The sequence below is a fragment of the Gopherus flavomarginatus genome, chromosome 1, assembly GCF_025201925.1.
Source record: "Gopherus flavomarginatus isolate rGopFla2 chromosome 1, rGopFla2.mat.asm, whole genome shotgun sequence".
Lineage (NCBI taxonomy): Eukaryota > Metazoa > Chordata > Testudines > Testudinidae > Gopherus > Gopherus flavomarginatus.
In genome coordinates this window covers 177,904,662-177,929,873 of record NC_066617.1, presented here as the reverse complement: position 1 = coordinate 177,929,873, position 25,212 = coordinate 177,904,662, and the positions used below count along the sequence as shown (strand labels likewise).

Below are 25,212 nucleotides of genomic sequence, written 5' to 3'. Positions count from 1 at the left end.
ATCAGAATTTGTATTATATCGGGTCACATTATATCGGGGTAGAGGTGTAGTTAGTGTCAGTTCACTTGGTATTTAATACAACAATGCTGATCTTATGGAACTGACTTTAAACTCTTCTAGAGTATGTCATCACCTGTGCAGTCTGCTTTCAGCTGTGTTTCAGTTTAATATGTTTACATGGTAAAATATTTTTTGGTACATTATATCAGCTGATTTTTTGAATATTAATATTCTAAATTATAAGAAGGGTTGGAGGGATTAGATTTTTAATCAGTCGATGCTGGTAAACATCACTTTCATTGTACAGCCACAAACTGACAAAAAATTTCCATCAATAATCAAAATTTAAAGAAAGGCAAAGTAAGAGAAATGCTGCTTGAGAACTTATTTGAGTTTGATTTAAGGATATTTAGTTTGTATACTTTGGCATATGTAGACTCACCCCATAATTTCACACAATTGTGCACATTCATATAGAAAAAAACTGAAAAAAATGCTTACAAATAAACAGAGATATTATTCATCAAAATTACAAAAAATAAATAAATAAAACAAAATTGAATTCTGCAAAGCTTAATAATAAGTAAACTATCACACACAGTGAAACTATACTTAATGTAGACATTGCAATAGCCTTTCAAAACTGCCATGTACAATAAAGCCCATTCACATGATTAGCAATAAAAACAAAAGCTTTGGTATTAGTGCACTATCCCTATATTTTTAATCTCAAGCATGGATATTAGTATTAGATATTGCTAGAAATCTATAAATAGCTTTATATTCTGCATGTTTGCCACATCTCCCTAATTATAGTCTTGCAATATGGTGATTCTGATTAATAAATTAAAAGTAAACAATTATGAATGCCTGCAATCAAGCTTCAGATGCATGACAAAAACAGACATGCATGAAATTAGACTGAAAATTCAGATAATTATTGAAGTGTTTTGAGAGGCCTTTGATAATATTAGGTATTAATGGCAAAATGCCGTAACAATTCATGGAGAGTGGGTAACTGCCATGTTCTTCTTTTACTGAAGGCCGTGTTTCCAAAAACTATCTTGAAATGTTGACTGGTAGCTACTGGAAAGTAACATTTTCAAAAGCATCTAAGTCTAATTGAAAAAAAAAAGGGACTTAGGACCCTTAATCACATGGGGTGTTTTAAAATATTTTACGCAGTGTCATTCCAATATACACAGTCTTAATTTCATTGATGTTACTTCAGAAATAATATTCAAGCATATCAGTTAGACACATCTATGATTGTAAAGATATTTAAGGATTACTTAGATGCTAACAATGGCTATTTGTTTTGGCCCAGATCCACTGTGTGCCATACCTTTCACAAAAGCCGATCTTAATAATAATCAGAAGATCTTAAGGTTTGGGAAAAAAATCCTATGGAAAAATGAATAGTTTGATGTCGTGATCTCACTGGACACATTTCCAGTTATGGATCACAAGGGAAGTTCACTTCTAAAAATGACTTGCTAGAAGTTGTACTAGTTAATTATACAACACTATCCCACACAATACTTGAAAATCTAATGAATAACCATTCTGGCTCTAAGCACTTTATACCACATATGATGCAGCTAAAATATATTTTAAAAGTTCCCTGTATGTAGTGGAAGGTATTACCAAAGTCCTGCAAGGAAACTGACCCTGTCCATGTATCTCAGAGTACTTAATTAGGGAATCAAGTCACCAGGAGAAACAGGAAATTGTATTTCTGAATATATAATAAAAACAGTTATTTATTTAAATGACACCTTCTGAATTGTTTGTTGTCTGGGAAGGATAGTTTGTATTTTGTTAGATTTTTCATAAAAGCAACGTAGAGAGGAAATAGAACTGTACAGCAGGCTATTAGATACATGGAGTATAATATACTGTCATAGGGGACCAAATTTAAACGTGGCAGATTGAGAAATACGTAGCTTGCCCATGATTTCTCTCTTTCTTCCTCTTCCTAAATAATGGTCTTTCTCCATTCCTATGTTCTCCCTTGTAGCTGTACTCCTTTTATCTTCCCCATCATCAATCTTTTCACTCCCTGATGTGTCCTTACATAGAAATAAAATGACTGAGTTACATACAGCACCATTACATAGGAGAAGGAATTATGCCTTTGGGACTTGGTCCACAGAGTTTCCCCCTCAGTATAGGTAGTACAGTGTGCCACTTCTCTGTGGCTTTGATGGGTGCATACACTCTCTCATACATAAGAGAAACTGGGACACTTCCAGTCTGTTAAACAAATCAGCACCCCCGTCCTAAAGCTGAGGAGCAGAGGAGTTGATGCCAGAATGACTGACGAATTCATATTAGTTGATTTAACTGTAATCTAGAAGGCATATTTTAAAACGTAGATACAAAACAAAATGCATGGTTAGGATTAACCATGACCACATGACACACTGTTAAACATAATCTTTGTCTACACTGTATGCTAAATTATGTCTAGCACTCTGTCCCTTCCCAGTGTAAACAAGGCCAAAAAGGAGAATTGAAGTGTTGGGCCTTACAAAACTTTGGTTTTGTGGATCGGTAACTTATTTAGTATGGTTCTGTATCTGAATTAAAAAATAATGCCTTCTAGACTGGACCAATTATTCTGCAAAGGACTACCGTGCTATACCCACTAAGCAGTGTAATGGTGGAAAAATCCATTTTTTGGCTCTGAAGATAAGTGAAGGATAGATTTCCTTTGAGATGGATCACCATACCAGTATACTGTAATGTCAACTCACAGCATTTGAACTAAATCAATTCAACTATATCATCGTCCTAACTTCCAAAATATAGCTGAAGACGCTATCTAATTTTATCTGTATCTTTAAAAAAAATTGCAGACTCCCTCCTAGCCTGCTGTCTGCCATTTATTTTTATTACCTCTTGTTTCCTATTATAACCAAGTGCAGTGAAAATTCAAGCTGCATGTTTTATATGCTATTCCTCTCCTCAATTTCATTTCATGACCTCCTGTTATTGGGTTAGTTACTATTTAAACAGTTTGTTGTTATCAGTGCTTGCTTCTTTCTCTTCTGAATCTTTATTCTCAGAAAATTTTCTGCACAGGCTATTTTATCTATAAAAGTTAGCTTGGTTCTATAGGATTTACATTTTGATAAATGACACATGGTCCATTGCAAATCACAAAACAAAACAAAAAATAACTATTATTCCAGTGAATAGATTTTTTCCCCCTACTTTGAAAGATGTAACTTCATCAATTTCTGTACATTCTTCTCATATTGGTGATACTAGAATGTTTTATTTTCATTGTGTCTGCAAAATTAGCTAGCTGAGAAACTGTACTCTACCTTATGCAGTTAATAAGGTAAACAAACACTGGTTAATACAAATCCTTGTGGCACCTACTCACTCTGTCTTTGCCTGAACAGTTACCAGTAATTGTTTCACTCTATTTGCTCTTGTTAAGATGATTCTTAAAGAAATTTTCCCAGCCATTCTGCTCATAAGTATCACTTGTCAGCATGAATTAACTAGGTAACTTTTTAAATACTTTTTAACAACCTATCATATATTTTTTCCTCACTAGGCTGAACATAATCCATGTACCATTACAAGAAAATAGACATTGTGTGATTCATGAAAACAACATAATTCACCTAATTTCAGTGTATAAATTTGGGGCCCTGTTCTGATCTCACTTAAGTTTTGCTCTGGGTTACTATTTAACTAGATTGTTGGCATCAATCTGTTTTGTTCCTCAGTTGAATCTAATAACCCTGCACTGTCGCTGCTCAGGCTACTTTATTCAACTTTAGTGTCTCAGGCTGACTTAAGCAGGATCAGGCCCATAAAGTCCACCAAATTATACAGTGAGGACAAGGTAATAATCCTATTCCTACATAAAACTGGGAAAAAACCAAAATATATTAAGGACTGAATTCAGCAATATAACAGATAGGCAGGAGTAATTTTGAAGGCATGTCTTTATATATGATATAATTCAGTTTGAAGCAGCTTTTTATCTCACTAAATCAAATTTAAGGCAGAACTATTAAGGTTTCACTGTTAACAGAATCACCAGTTTAGTCTGCAGTGGCACTACAACTTCTATTTTCACTACACATACACATTTCCCACATGTATATGTTTCTCTGGGGCTTAGAATTCCTTCATAATTGCAGATAAATTTTTAATGTATTTTAAAGAAAATCGGTCCATGGGCTACAATGTTGGGCTAGCCAAAAACAGAGGTACCGAGCCTAAACTCCTTCTGTATTGACTAAAGATCCTATTTATATGCTAGAAATGTCTTTTTTTTATGATCTGGTGTTGTCTTGGCAACCTCTAATAAAAAGCTAAAATTTTGTCTCCCTGGAAAAAGGCATAGCATTTAGTTCTTTGAGAAGTTGCGATATCAGTTCCTGATCAATTTGAGACACAAATATTGCAGATGGGGTGTTACTACATCTTAATTCCCACTTTTCTGTTCCAAAATTGAATCCTGCTGTAGGTCTTGCCTTCCATTACATCAAGTAGAGACAAGTCTCTTATTCTCCCCACCTGCTAACCGTAATATCAAAAACACATTTACCCTCAGTTCTGTCAGTAGTTTGGAGAAAAAAAGGCTTCACAAAAGTCAGAAAGCCATTTTCTGAGATTTCTGTTTTTTCCTGTACTGTTTAAACTATTCATGAGCTCTTACAGTAGTCTCACAGTCTAAAGCCTTTGGGAAATTTACTAATCCTAAACTACAGTACTTATGGGCATTCTCCAGCTGCCCCATCCCTCTTGGTTGTATATTGTCTCTTAACTAGTGTTTCAGTTTGAGCTTGTAATGCAGTAACTTTTCTTAGTAATTTCTTCTCCAGACTTTTCCCCTCGCTACTTCATCTGTCATTTTTTCCAGTCCCTAAACTCCAGCTTCCACTCCACTACCAGACATACAAAACACAAAATAAAAGCCGAACCAGTATTTTTTACCACTCTACTAACAGTCACACATGGAGACTCTAATAAAGCTTCTTCAGATTAAATTTTAGAACCAGGAAACTCTGCAGTTCTCCATAACAGCTGTCTTTACATCAGCCATTAGATGCATCAGCTTTCCTTCAATTACTGCTTTCACATGTCAGATTTGTCAGAGGACCCACTGTCCTTCAGCTCAACAGCCCAAAAGAGGTGAACACTTTTCTTGGCAATAGTTTGTTTGTGGATCAGTAATGATCCAAACAGGCCTGATCCAGTCATTAAATACATCAGAGAAGGCAAAAATGTTGGTTTGCCTATCAATTTCATCTTTCTCCAAATGCTGGCCTGCTTTCACCTGAGACCTGTCTCTTTGTCCACAGAGATGGGAGGCAATATACTGGCAGATTCTATGGTGTCCTGTGGCATAAGTACTTCTCCATGGAGAATCTCTGGAATGAGTTTTCCCAAAGCTACTGAAAATATTAATAGGAATAACTCCTGACACTCTAAAAAAAATTGGTGCTGTGTGCCAACAGAAAAAGAATAGAAAAATCTGGCAACTTTTTTTAAAAAATGTGATGAGTGCAGTCCAAGAGGTAACCTCCTTTAGAAAAAGCTGAATTAGGAAGACTGAGACAAGGGTGGGATGCATTGTCAGACATACGTTTTAGGAGAAACTAAACACAGAAGTAAGCCAAAATCTTTACAAGGGAAAGTAAAGAGATATCTGCCAAACCACACCAGAAATATGTGATAGCAGTGAGAATCCAGTACATAGACTAGCGAGTGAAAACAATATATATTGGACAACAGAAGAGCAATCTAGGATTCCCTAATGGATTGCAATACTCTCTAGTTAAAGGCTGTGTCTGCTGAGGAGCTCAAGTCCACTTTGTAATACATGGTCAAAGGGTGTATGTTTAATCAAGCTGCTGCTTTTCATATTTCTTTAGTGTATGCAGCCTGTTCTAGATATAGTACATGACAACTTCATATTCTTTTATTTGAATTCTGCTCTTGTACTATATCTTCTCCACCTGCCAAGAGTTTGGCACCATTGTCTCCTGCACGATGGATGAGAAGCTACGAAAAAAGGGTCTTATGGCTTCTGATTGGCTTGGTCCTTTTTAGGTAGACTCAGATTGCTAGGCAAATATCTAACTTGTGCCACTTTTTTCTTTTTGGCACAGGGATTAGGGTAAAAAAGGAGGAAGCACTATTTTCTGTGAACACAGAGTGTGTTGTACTTGGAGATAAATAAAGGAAAGGAGCACAGAATAATATCATTGTGGAATATGCCACAAGGCTCTTCTGTGGAGTACTGCACACCCTATAGGTAACTGGCTGTTAGAAAGGCCATCTGTATAGACAGGAAATAAAGCAACTCATATAGTAGGAGCACAAAGTCTGTATATTAGCACCTGAAATGCAAGGTTTACCCTGCATATGGAAAAAGATTACACGGAATTGAATAGATTTTACGCTGCTTTGATAGATCTAGTAACATGTGGATTGGAGTAGAGAAGTTGTCCACAAGTTCTCCCACGGATTTGTTGAGGTGAAGGATATAGCTTCAAGGTCAAAACATTGCAAGTATGAAGAAATCAGCCTAAGGAAGCTCCATATTTTTTGCAAATGGAAGAAACTGATCTCTTTGCTTTCTGTTAGCATCATGCCTAAAAGCTACCCCAGGCATCAGCAGATTCTGTTAATGGATTTTTTCCTGGCTTACAAGAGAATATTTATGACTTTTGGTGAGTAACATAATGCGCTTATAATTTTTTACGTAAGAACCACACTGCTAAGATCAGGTTTGTCAAGTTTTTGCGAGGTATTATCTCCTGAGTGAATGAGGTCCTGGCCATTTGGGAAAAAATTAGTTTCCTCTTGACATCTTAACTAGGTCAGAAAACCAATATGTCTTGGCCAGTAAGGTGCTATAAGGTGACTTTGTGTCCTGTTTTTATCTTCTTCAAAAAAAGAAAGGGGGATCAGAGAAAATGCATTTTGTAAGATGTTTGGACACAGATGTGAGAGGGTCCACCTTGGGATCTTCCTTTGCGTTAACTTTAAGACCTGCTTAAGGACTGACAATTTCAAGAGGGTCCTAATTAACTCATCAGATTTTGTGCACGTCACCTCTATTATGTGCAGTGTCTTGATGGATTGGATGTAAATACCTGCCAAGTGGAATAGCTGTATAAGATCTTGGTGTAGAATAGTCATATTGTGGCCCCTGCTGATTTACATATGATACCATGGTTAAGTTGTTTGGTCAGAGAAAAATGTTTTATTTCCAGAAGACTCATTGAAAGGCTGTCAGGGCCAGCCTCACTAATCAAAGCTCCAGGATGCTGATACTATTCTCTGCTCCATCTGGAGTCAAAGCCTTTAGGAAACTGATACCAGCTTGTGTGGCCGAGGAGGACACACTGTGAAGGTAAATTTTGCTATAGTTGTCAGGTGAATGCTGCAATTCAACTGTATTGACAATACAAAGGGAGCTCAAGGCTTCCTGGGCTACAGTCACATGCTCTAGTGGCATCCTGCCACTTTTTTTATCATCAATCTATGGCTGAAACCATTATTCCCAGTAATGAATGTAGGTTCTTCTACCTTGTGTCTCCTGGGAAGAAGGAGCAGAGGTGAAAGTAAGCTGGTACGGCGTATCGGCAAGAGTCAGTACGCCGTGCCGGACTGGATTGGCTTCTGCAGCAGTGATTTAAAGGGCTCAGGGTTCCAGCTGCTGTGGGGAGCCCGGGCCCTTTAAAGTGCTGCCGGAGCCCTGCCGCCACTGGAGCTCTGGCAGCTGGGCTCGGGTGGAGATTTAAAGGGCCCGGTGCGCCAGCTGCTGCGGGGAGCCCCAGGCCCTTTAAATCCCCGCCAGAGCTCTGGCAGCCAGGCTTGGGTGGGATTTAAAGGGCCTGGTGCTCCTGCCACTGTGGGGAGCCCTGGGCCCTTTGAATCTCTGCCGAAGCTTCGGCAGCCAGGCTCCCACAGTGATTTAAAGGGCCCAGCGCTCTGTGGCAGTTGGAGCCCCGGGCCCTTTAATTCACCCCTGAGCCCTAGGGCTCCCAGCCACCTCTGCAGCTGGGAGGATCCGGAGTGATTTAAAAGCTCTGGGGCTCCCAGCCACAGCCAGAGCCCCAGGGCCTTTAAATCTTGAAAGGTCCTGCCTCTTCTGGTTGAGGCTACGCCCCCGCTCAGGACTCTGGCATACCAGTAAGTCCTTTAAGTTACTTTCACTCCTGACAGGGAGAATTGGGATCATAGAGATTAGCTTCTGATTTGACTCTTAGGATATACATACCCTTCCTTTGTGTATGCTGATCACGTGTCCCAATCTGAAAGAACCTTTCTGTTCTTTAAAGATACAGCCATGACTCTAGGTATTAAAACCAAACAGCCAGTGATCCGATTACTAAATAACAAAGAAGGGCAGGAAAATCTCCAAGGGGTTGGGGAGAAGGAGGAAACCCCATGAGTTTAAATTATAGGTAAAATGGTTCATGAATCCAAACTAGTTCTGTGAACCCAACTTTTATGTTTATAGAGGTTCACAAAGCCATTTTGCGGGTATCCTCAATTAATGAAGTCTGACATGCAGTGCTCTCCGCTTCTCTGCAGTTCTAGTCTCAAAAAAGAGCTCAAATGCAGGAAAGAGTGATGCAGAAGGCATGTCAAGTCCATTTATAATGCTGTTTGTGGACAGTTTTCAAGCAAAAGGCTTTGTGCATTATGCTGTGCTTTAGCAATATTAAGTATAGGGTAGCTTATCATTGTTCAACTCTCCACCCAGTATGAATGATTGACCAAACAGACATAAAAATATCTGACATAGGTGCTGTAGTCTACAGCATGTCATGATTTTGCAATAATTTTCCTCATTATTGCAAAACTACAATACTACAACCAAAAAGGCAGGCACATAATAAAATCAAAACTCTATGAAACATATGGAGCAATTGCTGAATAGTTATATCTGTTAAAATCTATTGAATAGATAAAGCAGTTGAAAACTTTCCAAGGTTCTATGATTTTTTTACACTGAATAGGGGAAAATTCCTATTTTTAGTTAAATGGTCTACCATTTCCCAGTGGTTTTAACCAATCATAACTTGCCAGCTTGCCTTAAGAATAAAAGCAGGATGTAATCCTGCATCTGTTCCTCCAGCTATCACTATCTTCCAGTGGTTCTCAAACTTTTCTAGGGGTGACCCCTTTCACACAGCAAGCCTCTGAGTGTGACTCCCCCTTATAAATTTAAAACACTTTTTTATATTTAACACCATTATAAATGCTGGAGGTGAAGTGGGGGTTGGGGTGGAGACTGACAGCTCGCGATCCCCTAGATAATAACCTCATGATCCCCTGAGGGGTACCAGGGCCGGCTCCAGGGGTTTTGCCACCCCAAGCAGAAGAAGGAAAAAAAAAAAAGCCGCGATCGCGATCTGCGGCAATTTGCAGGAAGTCCTTCGCTCCGAATGGGAGTGAGGGACCCTCCGCTGAATTGCCGCCGAATACTTGAAAGTGCCACCCCGCTCTGGAGTTGCTGCCCCAAGCACCTGTTTGATAAGCTGGTGCCTGGAGCTGGCCCTGGGGGTCACAACCCCCAGTTTGAGAACCCCTGCTATATTCAGTGGGAGAGATTAAGAAATAAACAAGGGAAGCACATTTACAATGGAATAAACTACAAAGTTTCATGAGTCTTTTATGTATAGAATATTAATGCTGGAAGTGGTGTATTACAAGAGCTTTGAGACTGGATATACCTGACTTTCTTTTAATTTTTTTCAGTGTGCTGAAATGCTTTCAGTAAATGCGAGCAACATTTTGAAAGAATGTCAGCGTGTAGAATTTCAAATAAACATTCTTTGGTTTAAAACCAGACAGATATACAACCTGTTGTTTTACAAAACGCTAGGCCTATTATGGTAGCTGCGGTGAATTCAGCAGGACAAACAGAATAGTCATTACAATAGAATTACACTAGATCAGTTCCACACTGTGGCTGCAAACCACTTCTTAAACTGAAAGTATGTTAAGGAATCGGTCGAGTAGCCATTTTGTTCCTGCAAAAACAATGAGGAGTCCTTGTGGCACCTTAGAAACTAACAAATTTATTTGGGCGTAAGTTTTTGTGGGCTAGATGCATCTGATGAAGTGGGTTCTAGCTCACGAAAGCTTATGCCCAAATAAATTTGTTAGTCTCTAAGGTGCCACAAGGACTCCTCGTTGTTTTTGCTGATACAGACTAACACAGCTACCACTCCGAAACCTGTCATTTTGTCTCTGATCCTTATCATGGGAACCCACAAATCTATGGGCATTCTGGAAGGATACTCTATTAATTAGAATAAGCTGTGTATTTGTGTAATCATTTTAATTTCTATGGCACAGATGAACATATATTTGAAATGAGCATATATTTAGTTAAGATTCTTAATGTTAGTAATCATTATAAAAAGAGAATTAAAATTTTATTGTACCAAAAGACTGTCATTCAGCATGGAACTTCTGTCGACACACCAACATACTCAATTCTTATTCCCCTCATATTGCACATCCTGTATATCTTATATGTTGTAAGTCAAGTTTGAACAGTGTTCTCCAGGTTCAAGAATTTTTAAAAAAGTATTCTTCATTATAACCAACAAGTTTACTTTTATAGCATAATGCACTTCAGTATTAATGTGAGGAGGCTTAAACCTTGAAAACAAGGTCAGTTCTTTTTCAGATGGTAAACTTGAGCAACATAATTAGATATTTGAAGTATAAATGCGGGGGTGGGGGTGGGGGGAGGGGTTGATCCTTCAGGTCTTCCACTCATGGAATTCCCATTGAAGGGGAGTTCCAGACTCTTGAGTACCCATGAGCTCAGATCTCTGGTAGGATACTTTTCAGAAGATTTTAGATAATGTCAATAGCTCATTGGATGCCAATATCAGTCAAAAATGGATAAGAGCAACTTAATCTTCCTCAACACTGCATGCCTTCATCACAGAAATGTGTAAAAATGCCATTAAGAAGATGTTGGCAAACTTTCCAATGAACAAAACAAAGTTAACAGCTGAAAAAATATGTTAAAAAAGCTAAACTGTGATTCACGTTTGAGTAGATGGATCCAGAACGTTAACAGCATAGTATGTTATCCCATGTCTCTAATTTTAAGGCCACAAGAAGTTAACATTTTTTATGCTAAAAAAAGATATTTTTATTAATTTGATACTGAGGGAATAACCTGTGAAGAAAAATTATAAACTAGCAAGCTTGTTAAGGGTTTTAAGAGGACTGAATAAGTCAACATATTGCTATACTACTGTATAGTTCAAAAACAAGCTAGTTCATATGAAATTGCTAAATGTCTGAGTGTTTAATAAAGGTGATCACAAACACAGTATAAAGACTTGCATATGATCTAATTATGTCAGAATGGATTTTACATGGAAAACAATGTCCAAAATGTTTCATGTGGTTCAAAGGAATCAGCAAGAATTTTTGTTCACCTTTTAAAAAAGTATGTCTTTGCAAATTGACGCTGGGGTTGTGGGTGGGTGTGATGGGGTTTACAAACCCCTCACTAAGGCCAAAGCAAGAAAATAGCTGGAGCAGTACTGGGCCAGGAAGGTTCCGCCCCTCAGGCACTGTCAAGCATGTTCCTGGGGAAAGGAGAAATATAAAAAGAGCTCCAGCAGCCCAGGTAGTGGGGGTGGAGAGAAACCCTTTCCAGGAGGTGAAGGAGTGCTTACTGAGGTTCCCCCACACCCTCCAGATACAGGGAGAACTGTATGCTGGGCACCAGAGGGTTCCCTGCATCAGGCCCAAGACTCTGGGGGCTTGGAACAAGGACTATTATCAAACAGCAGCCGTGCTCCAAACTGAGACATTGGGTGGGGTAGGAAGTGGCTGGGGAAGGTGAACAGGAGGTGGGCCAAGTGTAGGCCAGGCAGTGCTGTCACACTTTCAGGGTCCTAGCCTGGGACCTGGTGGAATGGGAGGACCTGGGCTATCCTACCACCTCCAGATTCCCCTGTGCCTAGTCCTAGGACAGGCAAGACTAAGGTGCGACTGACAAGAAAGCTGACCCAGCTGAACCCTGTTCCGGGGGTCCCTCATACACTGAACTGAGAGAGAGACTAGATCAGCAGGCCCTGACGACTAAGCCTGCTGACTGGACAGACCACTCTGCTACAGTGGGGAACAAGGGAGTGGAGAGAGAGAAGAGAAAAACACTGGTTGATAAGAAAACTGGCTGGCTTAGGCATTACTTAAAAACCTTCAATGAAGATTACATTTTTAAAAAGCAGCTCAGTTATCCAAACCCCACACACTATTAATGAAACAAAACAGTCAATCCAGACTACTATATCTGAGGCACAAATGAGGTTGAAACAGGAATAAAACAAATGCAGCTGACACAACTTAATAAACTGTTCAAATTAGATAAGAGACACTCACACTTGTGGTGTAAGCAGCTTCAGGGTCATCCTCTAACACTCGTGACAGACCAAAATCAGAGACTTTACACATGAGGTTACTGTTGACTAAAATATTACGGGCTGCCAGATCACGATGTACATAGCCCATATCTGAGAGATACTTCATGCCAGATGCGATTCCACGAAGCATGCCAACCAGCTGAATGACTGTGAAGTGTCCATCATGCTTCTGCAAGTAAGATAGTGCACAGTGTAAGTTCAAGGAACATTTCTAGTTTTGATGGATTTAACACTATTTACATAAACTGCAGTTTGCATTTAAAAATTGATTATAGATTTAGGGTCCAATCCTGCACTCCCAATCCAGGTAAAACTCCCAGTGAAAATCCTCTGTTATCACTTGCTTTTATTCCCATTGTTAGCTGGTTGTCCTCTTTCTTGCCCCCTCCTATACTGCAGCCCTTCAGCTCTCCAACTTCTCTCTCTCTCTGTCCATTATGTGGGTCACCTTCCTTTTCCTTTTCTACCTCCCTCCCCTCCATCAAATCCCCCTTTTAATACAACAATTCCCTTGTCTCCCCAACCTTCAGTCCCCAGTGCCCTTCCCTCCAAATTCCCAAAAACCTAAAATCAATTTTTGCAATATAAATGAACCAATCTAGAACAAAGTCCCTCCTCCTCCCCCCCACCCCAAATCCCTCAGACCCAATGGAAATGACATGCTGTATATCTGCTCTTACTCCACCCAGTTTAGCTTTGTATGCAATTTCCCTTTGTATTGTAAAAATAGCTAAATGCCATCTCAAGGCTTGGAGCACATATAGTATTAATCAGTAATTTCAGCAGAGTGGGTACTCTTGTTTTTCCTTTGCTGGGAATAAGTCATAAAAATGCAACTCTTTCTACTGGCATCTTAACTATTGTTTAACAAACCCCAGTAGCTATTGGTGCAAATCATTTAGTATTTTTAAAAATAGTACTATATTTGCCCCCTTAAGTGTTAAATGATTAGGAGCCCTGTATAAGTCAATACAGCTGATTTTATACAAGTTGAGTGTATTCACAATTTGTAACCCTCCTTTAGCACTGTAGTGAAGACACATGCGTGTGTTATTTCTGATCTTTATTTTGGAGCTATTGAAAATGGTTTGGAGACTAACTTTCAACATCCCTCTCTAATCAACCCTCATAAGACCAAAACTCCGAGATGTGTCCTTCTAGGTCAAAAAAAGACCCACAGAGTGGACACAAGATCAGATTTGTAAAGCTTTCAGCTGTAAGTCTCCAAACAAGGCAGAGATTTACAGACCCTCCATTTAAGCCAGTCATTTGTACTAGTTTTGCTCTTTAATGTCTACAACTTTATAATGTGCTTTGGGAACAAAATGACTGGAATGTGATAAACATTAACTCTGAGAACCAGTAAGTTTCATAATTACATTTTCCTCCTGGATATCCTGTAACTGTCCCAGTTGCTTCAATACTGTGCAGCCTACATGCCCTCAGTCCTGCTGTCACAGAAGTCAATGCTGATCCCGCAAAGAGTCATGTTGTACCTATATAGTCAACTGATTTCTCCTCTGCAGGCTTAACTGAAAACATCTTGAGAAGTGCTCCTATCTCCAGCACCCAGACACTCAGTTCCCAGTTGGGATCCAAACACCAAATAAATCCATTTTACTCTCTATAAAGCTTATAGAGGGTAAGCTCATAAATTGTCCATCCTTTATAACATTGATAGAGAGTTATGCACAGCTGTTTGCTATCCCAGGACTTAATTACTTACTCTGGGTTAATTAATAAGCAAAAAGTGATTGTATAGATATAAAAAGTAGGATTTAAGTGGTTCCAAGTAATAACAGACAGAACAAAGCAAATTACCAAGCAAAATAAAACAAAAACACGCAAGTCTAAGACTAATACAGTAAGAAACTGATTACAGATGAAATCTCACACTCAGAGATGTTCCAATAAGCTTCTTTCACAGACTAGACTCCTTTCTAGTCTGGGCCCAATCCTTTTCCCTGGGCTGGTACAGTCCTGGTCCCAGCTCAGGTAGTAGCTAGGGGATTTCTCATGACTGCCGCCCCCTATGCTCTGTTCCACCCCCTTATATATCTTTTGCACAAGGTGGGAATCCTTTGTCCCTCTCTGTATTCCCACCCCTCATTCTAAATGGAAAAGCACCAGGTTAAATACGGATTCCAGTTCATGTCACTGTAAGACTTCATCACCCACTTGCCAGCACACACATATATGGGAAAACTTGCAAGTAAACAGAGCCATTTACAACCAACTCTCCTCATTAATGGGAGCCATCAAGATTCCAAGCCATCATTAATGGCCCACACTTTGCATAATTACAATAGGACCCCAGAGTTATATTTCATATTTCTAGTTTCAAATGCAAGAATGATACATTTATACAAATAGGATGACCACACTCAGTAGATTATAAACTTTGTAATTATACCTTACAAGAAACCTTTTGCATAAAGCATAGTCCAGTTACATTCTATTCACACTCATTAGCATATTTTCATAAAATCATATAGAGTGCAATGTCACAGAGGTACACTGACATTCCATAAGTGGGGACAAGGTTCCTTCTTAAAGGGGCCACATTGCATCAGGGAGACTCACCCAGATGAAAACTCAATGATTGGGGCTATTGTGCCGAAAATCTCCACTTGGCAATTATTAACAGAGAGATAAAAAGTAATCTTCTGACTCCAAATCCTCTCCTTCCAAATAATTCAGGAACCTATTCTGTCCTTCCCCTATTGCAGCCACACAGGTATAGGTGGTCTGACCTAGCAGCCACAGCTGGGCTAGTGTCAGTGACAAGTCAGTAGTCAGGGAGCAGGGAGCAGAGTAATGGCTTAAAGCCAGGATCAATAGGCAAGAGTCAAGGTCAGAGTTAGGCCAGGGTCAGAGATGGCTACCAGGCTGGAATCATGAGGCAAGAGTCGGGGTTAGCATCAGGCTGGGGTCAGAAATTGGAAATCAGCAAGTGATAAAGCCTGGAGTCACAGAACCCTGCATAGCTGCCCAGACAACTTCCTGGAACACTCTCCATAGTTAAATAGTGACTATGGGCCAATTAGAAGGCCACAGGGTGCTGTCACTCAGAATCTTTTGGGTGGTACTCCCTGAAGTGCCTAATCTCCACAGTGCTCTTTGGATGTGGCTCTGCATGGCCTTTCAGTGATGATGTGAGAATGTCAGCTGCCCTACACCTGGATTCTAGTCTTGTGGATCCTTAAAAGGATCCTTACAAGAATTTTAGGGTTTTTATAACTACTAAACATCTAATACTGCAGTCACTTAGGCCTGGCCAAGAATCAGTGTCAAGAACTCATATTCATCAGTTCTCCATCCACAGAACAGATGCAGGTTAGCTTGACCCTACCCCTCCATCTCAACATACTCAAACATCCTCTGTTGGCCAGGGGCAGAGAATTCATGTGACCACCTAGGGGTAACTTGCTCCTTATAGCTACATACTTTTGCTTCAGTATTTGGTTCAACGTGTCTATAACTGAAGTTTTCTCCTCAAATCTTTAGACTCCCACTCTTCATTATCATCGCTGACTGTTCTACCTCCACCACCTCCCTGGGAATCCAGGTTCAAAATCTCAGACTCATCTGCAACACCTCCAGGTCTCCTTCTAAAAATCACAAAATATCATCCTTTCCTCTACTCCCTACTCCTAAATATCTGGACAGTGTCTAGATAATGACTTTTCTTAAAATATAACCTCTTTATATTTGCCACATTCTAATATAGACTGAAATGCCTAGGATAAAATTCGTCTTGCTTTTCTGACATTCCAACTATGTCTCCCCATCCTTGAATCCCTTTAACAACTTTCTGTTGTACTGCCTCAGGTTCAAGATTCTAATTCCCAACTTAGTCTCTTCACAGTTTCACATGTCTACATTTTGTCTCTAATTTCACCCTTCTTTCCCTCTCATTCCATATGTTCCTCCCAAATCCTCTCCCATAACTGCTCTCCTTTTCCCTTCCCACACTTGGCTGTGCATCTCATTTCATGCTGCCTGCACACTTGGAACAGTCTCTGTTTTCCTGTAAGCTAAACATCCTTCCTCTTCAAAATCTTTCCTTAATCACTTCTTTTGCATTGATTTCCATGCCAATTTTATTCCCTTGCTATCTTTGAACTGCTGTTTCCCCCACATATCATACTTGTCTGTCTGACTTAAGCTTACCAGGATAGAGACCTTGGGCCAAGTCATCCCTTGAGCAATTCAAATGAGTCAATGAAGTTACACAAGGTAAGAATTTGACATCTCCCCACCCAAGTCTTATGCATTTATAAATCTCTATATGCACCTGGGAGTCAACACAATCCTCTGGCAACTTTCCCACATGCCTTGCTTCATTTACTTGTCCTAGGGAGACATAAAACACTATCATACATCTGAGTGATACAGTGGTTGTTATCCAGGGCTTAGTTCCAATTTCCAGGGCTTAGATATTCAATGTGCTTTTGATATGATTCCCACCTGGCTTCTGAGGGTGTTTACACTGGTAACAAATCAGACTACAGTGAATTTGTGCAGTTCCATCAAATTTTTAAACAGGCTTTAATAGCTTTACCAAATAAACTTTTGTCATCAGTTGAGGATATATCTAATGTCTGCCTGGTCCTGCATTTATGCTTCTGATCTAATGCTTTGGGAAATGTTTATGTTCAACTACAGTTTTGTCTTGCAAAATCCTACTTAAATGAAGTATTGCAGTCAACCTACAGAACATTCTATAACAGTGAATCTCAGTGTGCTTAAAATGTTATAGGCTGGTGGAAAGGATCAGTTAACTCAACAAAAATATCCGTCTCAGAAGGTCTACACTAGACGCGCTACATCAGCACAGCTGCATTGGGAGAGTGTCTCCTGCTGACATAGTGCTGGTGTGGACAGCGATTAGGTCACTGTAACTTGCGACACTCGGTGTGTGTGTCTGTGTGTCTTTTTCACACCCCTGAGCAGCGTAAGTTAGAATGATTTAAGCAATAGTGTAGACCTGCCCTCAAGTGAGCTTCTTTCTTATCAAGGTTTTGCTCCTAAAAAGTTTTCAGAATGTGCTAGATACAGCCAGAGAAAACAAGTATTTTACTTTGCCAAAAAAAACTATAAAAGCCTAAAATTCGGCTATAGCTCAGCCTTTTGCCATCTAAGCAAAAAAAATCTGCTTCCGCACAAACTTTCTCCATTTTGAGCACCAAGTAACTGTTTTTGTATAATTTTCTGTATTGCTTCTGAGATCCTTCAGCTCCATCCTCAGTTCTCATTGGTTACTCTACCATATACATCTGAGTGAGCGCTAAACACTGAATTAATGTTCTACTTTCCAGAAAGCAAATAAGATTTGACACAAGTATATAATGATATCTGATTGCAAGTGACAAAGATTTTATTTTCAGTGTTAACTGATTATATGTATGAAGTCAATAATTAGTTTACCAGGAACTTAGTAGGCCTAATTTATGTCGTATTGGCTGTTGACAGGTTCTTTGGATCATTTGACATGAAAGCCAACTTCTCTTTGCTATAGTGTATTTGTTGTTATTATTTTACTAAGCATTGTACTAAGCACTTTACACAAATTCCTCAAGAATCACATTGCAAATAGGTATTACACAGACATATAATTCATGTTTTCATCATTATGTGGATTGCACTCCGATTTGTATTATTGTCATTGAATTATGTCAGCTGTCAACTTCTTCTCTAGTGAACAGGACTCCATATAATGGATACTAAGTAATTTCATAAAACAAAATAGAAATTATTTTAGTTCATTTTAAACACTGCTGAATGATACTGTTTGACAATAGCTCCAAGTGCATCTTCAAGTATGATATGCTCGTGTATTATACCATCAGAACAGACTAGGGATGTGTATTTTTTCTTTTGCAGTAACACACTGTGTTATCTCTAGTAGTGCTCAGATTGGAAACAAAATCCCAACAGTTGCCCAGTAGCCTCAACTGTTCCCCTCCCCCTTTCTCATTTAAAGCAGTAATAAGCAGGGGATATGACATAACCATTTACCCTTCTTTCTGCTCCCATCCCTAAAGCACTTGTCTCTAGAACACAGCTACTGTAGAATGCTCAGCATACATTTTTATACAATTGTTTCAACACAACTACTGATTTAAAATCTTTACATTGGCTCCCCTTAAGACTCCATACCACTTTGATTTTTTGTTGTTGTACATATTAATTACTAAATTATTTTTGTATTCCAGATCATTAGACATATGACCCTTGTCACTAAATGGGCAGAATATTCACAATGGTTGTCATTTTAAACAATCTGTTCTTTGAGCAGAAGATAACTATAGTGTCTCTGGGTAAATGTTGGCTCTACAATGGCAACCATGGTAGTTTGTCCTTAGCTTAATCTTGAACCCCCTGGATGATGGGACATTATGTAAGTATGATACTTGATTGTGGCATTTATTTCCAGCTCATTTTTTAAATGCCCAATCTGTTTTTTGGTTCAGAGAAAAAAAATTGCTCCTTTAACAGTCCCTAAAATCCCTACAAAAGGTACTGAAGTGCTGTCTCTCTCCTACTGGGAAAGGAGTGTGCCTCCAATAAATAAGAGTGCAAGTGCATGTTGTGTGGGAAGGGAAAAGAGAGAGGATTAGTTATGAGCTTTAACGTTGTTGCCTCTCTTGCTGCAGATAAATAAGAAAGGGAACCATTAAATTTAGCAATGGCATGTGGCCTCTTTTCCCCAAAGATGACTTTCTGACTAGTGAGGCCAGATTAGATGGATTTACAACATGTGCTTTACAACTTCATTTTATAGAACTCTCTCCAAGTCTTCATTTTTCTCTTTCTCTCCCTTTTCCCCAACGTTATTTAATATAGGCTTCTACTGCAGCATCTAACCTCTAGCTGACAGGAAGGGTGAGGTTGATGGCAAATCTGCTCTGGGAATTACATAATAATGGCTGCTGCCTCCAACAGCAATATACTCAGAGACTTCTTCCCTCCAGAACCTTATCTTTCACTTCTTTTAGCCTCTACTAGACTTGCCTTGGGGAATTAAAGTTTGGTAATAAATCCTGGCCTTATAGTTTACAATATAGTCTGCTACTGTTCATGCATCAAGATAGCTAAACAAATTATTGTTATATAGTCTTTTTTGAGGAAGAGGATTAATCGTTGTACAGTGTTTTGGTACATGACGCTTCTCCGTATTGAAATCTAGCTTTTTCTATGACCATTTATTGTTTTACAATGAAAAAGAAAATTACGGCATAGGCTTTTAAGCAGGAGCAGGGGCCTTTCGCAAAGGGGGACTACACAAAAATGAGGAAGTTAGTTAAACAGAAATTACAGTGCCAAAAGTGAAATTCCTGCAAGCTGCATGGAAACTTTTTAAAGAAACCATAATAGAATCTCAACTTAAATATATACCCCAAATTAAAAAAACATAGTAAGAGAACCAAAAAAGTGCCATCGTGGCTCAACAAAGTAAAAGAAGCAGTGAGAGGCAAAAAGGCATCCTTTAAAAAGTGGAAGCTAAATCCTAGAGAGGAAAATAGAAAGGTGCATAAACTCTGGCAAGTGACATATAAAAATATAATTGGGAAGGCTAAAAAAGAATTTAAAGAACAGCTAGCCAAAGACTCAAAAAGTAATAGCAATTTTTTTTTAAGTACATCAGAAGCAGGAAGCCTGCTAAACAACCAGTGGGGCCACTGGACGATCGAGATGCTAAAGGAGCACTCAAGGATGATAAGACCATTGCAGAGAAGCTAAATGAATTCTTTGCATTGGTCTTAATGGCTGAGGATGTGAGAGAAATTCCCAAACCCGAGCCATTATTTTTAGGTCACAAATCTGAGGAACTGTCTCAGATTGAGGTGTCACTAGACGAGGCTTTGGAACAAACTGATAAACTAAACAGTAATAAGTCATCCGGACCAAATTGTATTCACCCAAGAGTTCTGAAGCAACTCAAAAGTGAAATTGCAGAACTACGAACTGTAGTTTGTAACCTATCATTTAAATCAACTTCTGTACTAAATGACTGGAGGATAGCCAATGTGATGCCAATTTTTAAAAAGGGCTCCGGAGGTGAACCTAGCAATTACAGGCTGGTAAACTTGACTTCAGGACTAGGCAAACTGGTTGAAACTATAGTAAAGAACAAAATTGTCAGACACATAGATGTACGTAATTTGTTGGGGAAGAGTCAACATGTTTTTTGTAAAGGCCTCACCAATCTACTAGATTTCTTTGAGGGGGTCAACAAGCATGTGGACAAGGGAGATCCAGTGGATATAGTATATTTAGATTTTCAGAAAGCCTTTGACAAGGCCCTCACCAATGTCTCTTATGCAAAGTAAGCATCATGGCATATGAGGGAAGGTCCTCTCATGGATTGGTAGTGGGTTAAAATATAGAAAATAAAAGGTAAGAATAAATGGTCAGTTTTCAGAATGGAGAGAGGTAAATAGTGGTGTCTCCCAGGGGTCTGTACTGGGACTAGTCCTATTCAGGATATCCATAAATGATCTGGAAAAAGGAGTAAACAGTGAGGTGGCAAAATTTGCAGATGATACAAAACTATTTTAGTTAAGTCCCAAGCAGACTGCAGAGAGCTACAAAAGGATCTCACAAAACTGAGTAACAGGGCAACAAAATGGCAGATGAAATTCAATGCTGATAAATGCAAAGTCTCAACTATACATATAAAACGATTGGGTCTACATTAGCTGTTACCACTCAAGAAAGAGAACTTGGAATCATTGTGGACAGTTCTCTGAAGACATCCACTCAATGTGCGGCAGCAGTAAAAAAAAAAAAATGTGAGCAGAATGTTGGGAATCACTAAGAAAGGGACAGATGATAAGACAGAAAATATCACACTGCCTCTATATAAATGCCTGGTATGCCCACATTTTGAGTACTGTGTGCAGATGTGATCGCCCCATCTCAAAAAAGATATATTGGAATTGGAAAAGGTTCAGAAAAGGGCAACAAAAATTATTAGGGATATGGAACGGCTTCCATTTGAGGAACAATTAATAAGACTGGGACTTTTCAGCTTGGAAAAGAGAAGACAAGGGTGAATATAAGAGAGATCTATAAAATCATGACTGATATGGAGAAAGTAAATAGGGAAGTGTTATTTACTCCTTCTCATAACACAAGAACTAGGGGTCATCAAATGAAATTAATAGGTAGCAGGTTTAAAACAAACAAAAGGAAGTATTTGTTCACATAACACACAGTCAACCTGTGGAACTCCTTGCAAGAAGATGTTGTGAGGATCAAGGTTATAACAGAGTTAAAAAAAGAACTAGATAAGTTCATGGAGAATAGGTCCATCAATGGCTATTAGCCAAGATGGGCACGGATGGTGTCCCTAGCCTCTGTTTGCCAGAAGCTGGGAATGGGTAACAGGTGGTGGATCACTTGATGATTACCTGTTCTGTTCATTCTTTCTGGGACACCTGGCTTTGGCTACTGTCAGAAGATAGGATACTGGGTTATATGGATTTTAGGTCTGACCCACTATGGCCGTTCTTACATTCATGCTTTACAAGTATGCATGAAGGTCATAGTTTTATAAGAAAACAAATAAAATAATGGCCAGATTATTCTTCTCCAAATGGAATGAACTCTGATCTGGCAGAAAAGGAAGGTGGGAGTGCCAGCTTTGCTGCATTATTGAAGCCCGTCCAAGGAGGCAATGTGCGGCTTGAGTATCAAAGGTTTTCAGGGCATGTCTACACTGCAATTAAAAACCTGCAAGTAATCTGAGACAGATGACTTGGGGTCACAGAAGTCAGGGTAAGGGGCTGTATTTGCAGCGTACATGTTTGGGGGATCGTCCTCCCTCACAGTGGGAACATCTACACCACAATTAAACAGCCCCTTGTTCTGAGTCCTGCAAGCCTGAGTCAGCTGACGCCGGCCAGCTGTGGGTGTCTAACTGTAGTGTAGACATACCCTCAGTGGCCAGGAGCAGGGGGAGCTGATCTCCATGGCATTCTGCTTTCATAGGCATCAGGAGACTGGATTATCCATTGCCCCCTTCACCATGTGTAGCCACTTAAACAAGCGACCAGTGGGTGTTAGACGCTACCAAAGCAAAATGACAGTGTTTACAGCCACTTTGCATCACCAAGGTGAACGCCCATAACTGAGGACACTTGAAGCACCCTGTACCTATCTGAGAGAGAAAAATGGAGTTTTGCACTGGTGCGGGGGTGCCTGGACAAGAATCAGTGGTGCCAGAGAAGCAGGATGGAGAGTCTGACCAGCATTCCCTTCTTTGTACATCTCTGGGAGTCATACAACTGGGAAGCTGCAACCCTTGACCCCTCCCCAGAATCCCATACCCCTCCCTTTTTAGGAAGCAGTTACATAAAAATGCCACAAGGCAAACCTTAAAGAGTTGCTTGGCCTCACCCCTATAACCTCCCTCCCAAGTGAATCCCTACAGGATTGGAATGGAAGAGTGAGACAACACACCACAATTAAATGCAAATGGATTACTATTATAATCAGGCCTCTTAAAGAATAATTTATGGTACAAAGCAATTTAACTAGAACTTTGATCTGATTTAATGTTGCTGTGTCCCAATTTGCTATTTATTGGGACACAGCACTAATTATTGATTAGTGCATTTCAAAAACCTAATGGAAATAAAATACAGTAGTTAAGATTAGCTACTCTGCAGCTGGAGAAAAACTACACAGGTAGCCAGAGAAGCAAAATGAAAGCTCTTTGAGGGAGGGTTTCTAATTTAGTTCACAGGTTTCTAGGGTTCTTAGCCAACCATAAACACAAACAAATTCCAAAATGTCAATCTCCAGCTACATTCCTTTTGTGAAGCTTAAATCCTTAAAATGAACAAACAATCTGTAATCACAGAACAGTGCAAAGCCAGAAGCTTTTCTATCTCTACATTCCCCACTCTGACTTCTAAGCAGCAAAAACTCTCATGAACATGTAAATTCATTCAATCTGTTTCTTACTGTTCTGATCCTAACTAGGCTCTGCTGCACTCAGTTGCTTCAGCCAGGGAGACCCTGCTAGCTGAGACTTTGAAATAAATGGATGGGTTATAATTCAACAACCCCATGCTACCATTTGACCCCACAGAACACCGCTTAGACACCTCACTGGGAAGTGGGTGAATCAAGGCTGTGAGGCCCCTTCCAGGAGGCACCAAAAGACATACACCCACTGTCACAACCACCTGATAGACTGTGCTGAGGAAAATGTTGCTCTGCCACTACATTGTAGGGAGGTAACTGACTAGGTTCACTGACTAGGGCACTGGAGTGGGAGCCAGCCCTATATTCTATTTCTGGCTCTGTCACTGACCTGGTATGTGAGCTTGGCCAAGGCACTTCATTTTTGTTTCCCCACAGGTAAAATGGAGATAATACCTCATTTGTAAAGCTCCTGAGAGCTGAAACTGCTGATTAATGAATTGAGTGCCTGTGTGATATCTCACCAATCCTTCAGAAAGGATGATGTCAAAGTAAACGAGCCATAGAGTTACCAAAACAGGTAGGTTTGTGCAATGATGTGTCAGACTCTAAAAGTTTTCTTGTTCACATCCTATTTATCTTAAAGTATCCTTAAACCTCTTCAAAGCTTCTTTGTTCCCTAACAACAAGTATGAGCAAGACTCCCTTTTGGCCAACAGCCCCTGCCTTCCATTCATCCATACTGGGTACTTATATGGCCTCTATCAGAAAAGCATCTTAACATTGCAACATCTTTTAATTTGTTTCTTTTCACAATATCCTGGTGAGGTAGGGAAGTGCTATTATTTTCATTGTACTGACGGGGAGCTGACACACAAAGACAAAATGACTTGCCCACAGTCTCACACACAGTCTGTGGTGGAGCAGGAAATTATATCTGGTTCCCAATCCTGTAGTCACTGGACCATAATTCCTCTCCAGTCATGGATCACTTTCTCCATCAGGAGCAAAATTAATGGGGAAAGCTCTGTAGTCTTTTCTCTGCTAGCAGGATACTCTAAGGTGGAAGCTCCAAATTCCACTCCAGAAGAGGTGACAGAAATGGGGCCACATACCCTCTTTTCACTGGCTAATGCTGGCAATGGTCCAGATCTGAAAGTCTGTACCCATTTTTTTCTCAGCTTATTTAAAGACGTTTGACCTGAGTAAGAAATTAATATAGGATTTCCAGGTGTCCAGTTTTTGACCGAAATGCCTGGTCGAAAAGGGACCCAGGTGGCTCCGGTCAGCACCACTGACTGGGCTACTAAAAACTCCCTGCCTGGCTCCATGTGGCTCCTGGAAGTGGCAGGCATGTCCGGCCCCTAGGTGCAGGGGCAGCTACGGAGGCTCTCTGTGCTGCCCCCCACTCTGAGCACCGGCTCAGCAGCTGGCATTGGCTGGGAACCATGGCCAATGGGAGCTGCAGGGGTGGTGCCTGCGGGTGCAAGCAGTGTGCAGAGCCCCCTGTCCCCTCCATCTCGGAGCTGGACTTGCTGGCCACTTCCGGGAGCTGCCTGAGGTAAGTACTGCCCAGATCCTGCACCCCAACCCCCCTGTCCCAGCCCTGATTCCTCTCTGACACCCAAACTTCCTCCTAGAGCCCAAACTCCCTTCTGCACCCCAACCCCCTGCTTCAGCCAGGAGCCCCCTCCCACACCCAAAATCCCTCCTGGAGCCCATACCCCGGACCCCTTCCCGCACCTCAAACCTCTGTCCCAGCCCTGAGCCCCCTCCCACACCCAAACTCCCTCCCAGAGCCTTCACACCTTCCCGCACCCCA

The 25,212-nt window shown here is 40.2% G+C and overlaps 1 protein-coding gene across 6 annotated transcripts in view; it reads right to left on the bottom strand.

The window, feature by feature from the left end:
- EPHA6 (EPH receptor A6) overlaps window positions 1-25,212 on the bottom strand; it is a 917,633-nt gene that overhangs the window by 88,853 nt on the left and 803,568 nt on the right. For all 6 annotated transcript variants that reach the window (XM_050957100.1, XM_050957118.1, XM_050957110.1 and 3 more), the window contains one exon: window positions 12,412-12,621. In XM_050957100.1, coding sequence (XP_050813057.1) covers window positions 12,412-12,621 — 210 coding nt within the window. The remainder of the gene's footprint in view (window positions 1-12,411; window positions 12,622-25,212) is intronic.